This window comes from Malurus melanocephalus, unplaced genomic scaffold (genome assembly GCF_030028575.1).
Source record: "Malurus melanocephalus ecotype Western Australia unplaced genomic scaffold, MMel_1.1 scaffold_1831, whole genome shotgun sequence".
NCBI lineage: Eukaryota > Metazoa > Chordata > Aves > Passeriformes > Maluridae > Malurus > Malurus melanocephalus.
In genome coordinates this window covers 13478-15429 of record NW_026625063.1, presented here as the reverse complement: position 1 = coordinate 15429, position 1952 = coordinate 13478, and the positions used below count along the sequence as shown (strand labels likewise).

The 1952-nt window shown below is 55.4% G+C and overlaps 1 protein-coding gene across 1 annotated transcript in view; it reads right to left on the bottom strand.

Annotated features, from left to right (window-relative positions):
• Positions 1–2: 2 nt before the first annotated feature.
• LOC130587384 (prenylcysteine oxidase 1-like) overlaps positions 3–1952 on the bottom strand; it is a gene marked incomplete at its 3' end in the record, with an annotated part of 4440 nt that continues 2490 nt past the window's right edge. Inside the window, exons 2-4 of the mRNA XM_057388359.1 lie at positions 1445–1642; positions 990–1228; positions 3–614 (exon numbers count right to left, since the gene is read on the bottom strand). Of these exons, the coding sequence (XP_057244342.1) occupies positions 3–614; positions 990–1228; positions 1445–1642 (1049 nt within the window). The remainder of the gene's footprint in view (positions 615–989; positions 1229–1444; positions 1643–1952) is intronic.

Here is a 1952-nt window from a genome sequence, read left to right as displayed (position 1 = left end):
GCTGGCGCTGTGGCCGTGCCAGCGGTGGAAGGCGAGCAGGGCGGCGTTGCGGGCGGCGATGGCGCTCATCTCCATGGCRCTGGCGGCGCGCTCCAGCCCGTTCAGGTAGTACAGGTGYTCATGCAGGACGATGGGAGGGAACTTCTCGGGGGCGCTGTACTCGGGATACGCCAACCACGGCTTCACCTTCACCGAGTCGTAGGAGGAGAAGAGCAGATTGAGCTGCTCCTTGGTGAGCACTTCGTTGGAGAACACTCTCCAGACAGCAAATTGTAATGGCAGCTTCCCACCTGTGCTGGAATCCTCCACCGGTGACACCACATCCAGACTGCTGAAGAACAGTTTGGGGTTGTCYGTGGTGAAAATGGCCCCCARRTGAAAGGCCTGGGGGTCCTGGTAGCCRAAGAAAGAGGCGTTCAAGCGCCCRTGCACCAGGGTAGTGACGGTCTGGTGGAAGGGGTTTGGGAATTCTGGGATGGGAGGGTCGAAGTTCTGGAAGTTGATGTTGGCCATCCTGTGGCTGAGCGGGGCCGCGATGAGCACGATGTCGTAGGTGTCCCCTGTCAGCCCCGAGGACGTGTTGTAGGTGACCTGGTACAGCTTCACCGGGTCCCCTGTGGAGAACAGCTCGGTTATCCCGATCCACAGACAGAGGAAATTCCGACTGCACCAGGCATTTCAACATAAACCATTTGCTTTATAAACTCGTACCAGCTGAGTTCGCAGCTGGGGCTTGAGCCCTCTTTTAAGGAATCATGGAATGAGTTGGGTGGAAAGGGACATTAAAACCCACCACATTCCACCACCTCCCACTGTCCCAGGTTGCTCCAAACCCATCCAGCCTGGCCTCGGGCATTCCCAGGGATCCAGGAGCAGCCACAGCTCCTGTGGAAATTCCCAGCCCCTCCCTACCCTCACAGAAAGGAATTTCCATTTTGAAACCCCAAGGGGCTCAAGGTCAGTCTCCAGTGTGGCCGTTCCCAACTCACCACCAGGCCTGGGTCTGGTTTTTGGCTCAATGGACACAACTGTTGCCGGGATAACYTCAGCCTTGGAGGAGTAGATGAGGCCGCTGCACACCAGTTTGTTCCCMCCTTTCACAGACCAAAGGCCTGACTGCACCCAGGCCAACGACAGGGCACCTGCAAGGATTTCCACCATCAGAGTGGGGAAAATGAGTGGGGGATAAACATCCTTTTGGGGCTGGAAAGAATGCAGGAGCAGGAATCCACCACNGAGGTTTAGGGTGGGTATTGGGGATTTTTATGAGGTTGTTGAGGGGTCCTGGCACACAGTTTTCTCAAGTTTCCCCATCCCWGGGAATGTCCAAGGCCAGGCTAGACAGGGTTTGGMGCACCCTGGGACAGTGGATTCCATCCCCGCCCATGGAATGAGGTGTTTTCAAGGTCCTTTCCCACTTTTTCCACCTCAGGGCCCAACCCACCTCATGAACTTGTCCAGGATGTCCTCCACCCACATGGACATGCGCAGGGGGTTGAGGCCATAGTGCCACAGMAGCTTGAGGAAGTTGATGAARGACCAGCTGCTCTCCTCAAACACAAATTCCTCCCCATTGTAAACACCCTTAAGGCTGTACTGGCCTGAAGTCTCTGAGAGGCCTTCAGGAAGAAGATGGGAAAATGTAATTTAGGGAGAAGTAGAGCTATTCCAACGCAATTTTAACTTCCTGAGATGATCTGGATTTGTGCTGATAAGGGTGAGCAATTGAAGATTGGACTCCCAAGGTGTGGAAAGGGGAATTAGCCCTTGACCAGGARCCAGGGAGTGATTGCAGSGGACTTTTGGACCTTTATGATGCCATTAATGGGTCACCCGTTGGGAAGGGGGGGCCCTATTTCCATTGGGATGTGGGTTTCCTTTGCCTGGAGGGGGGCTGAGGTACCACAGGGGACATGGGGAAGGGGATGGGGGGCTATTGGGGAAGAAAGGGG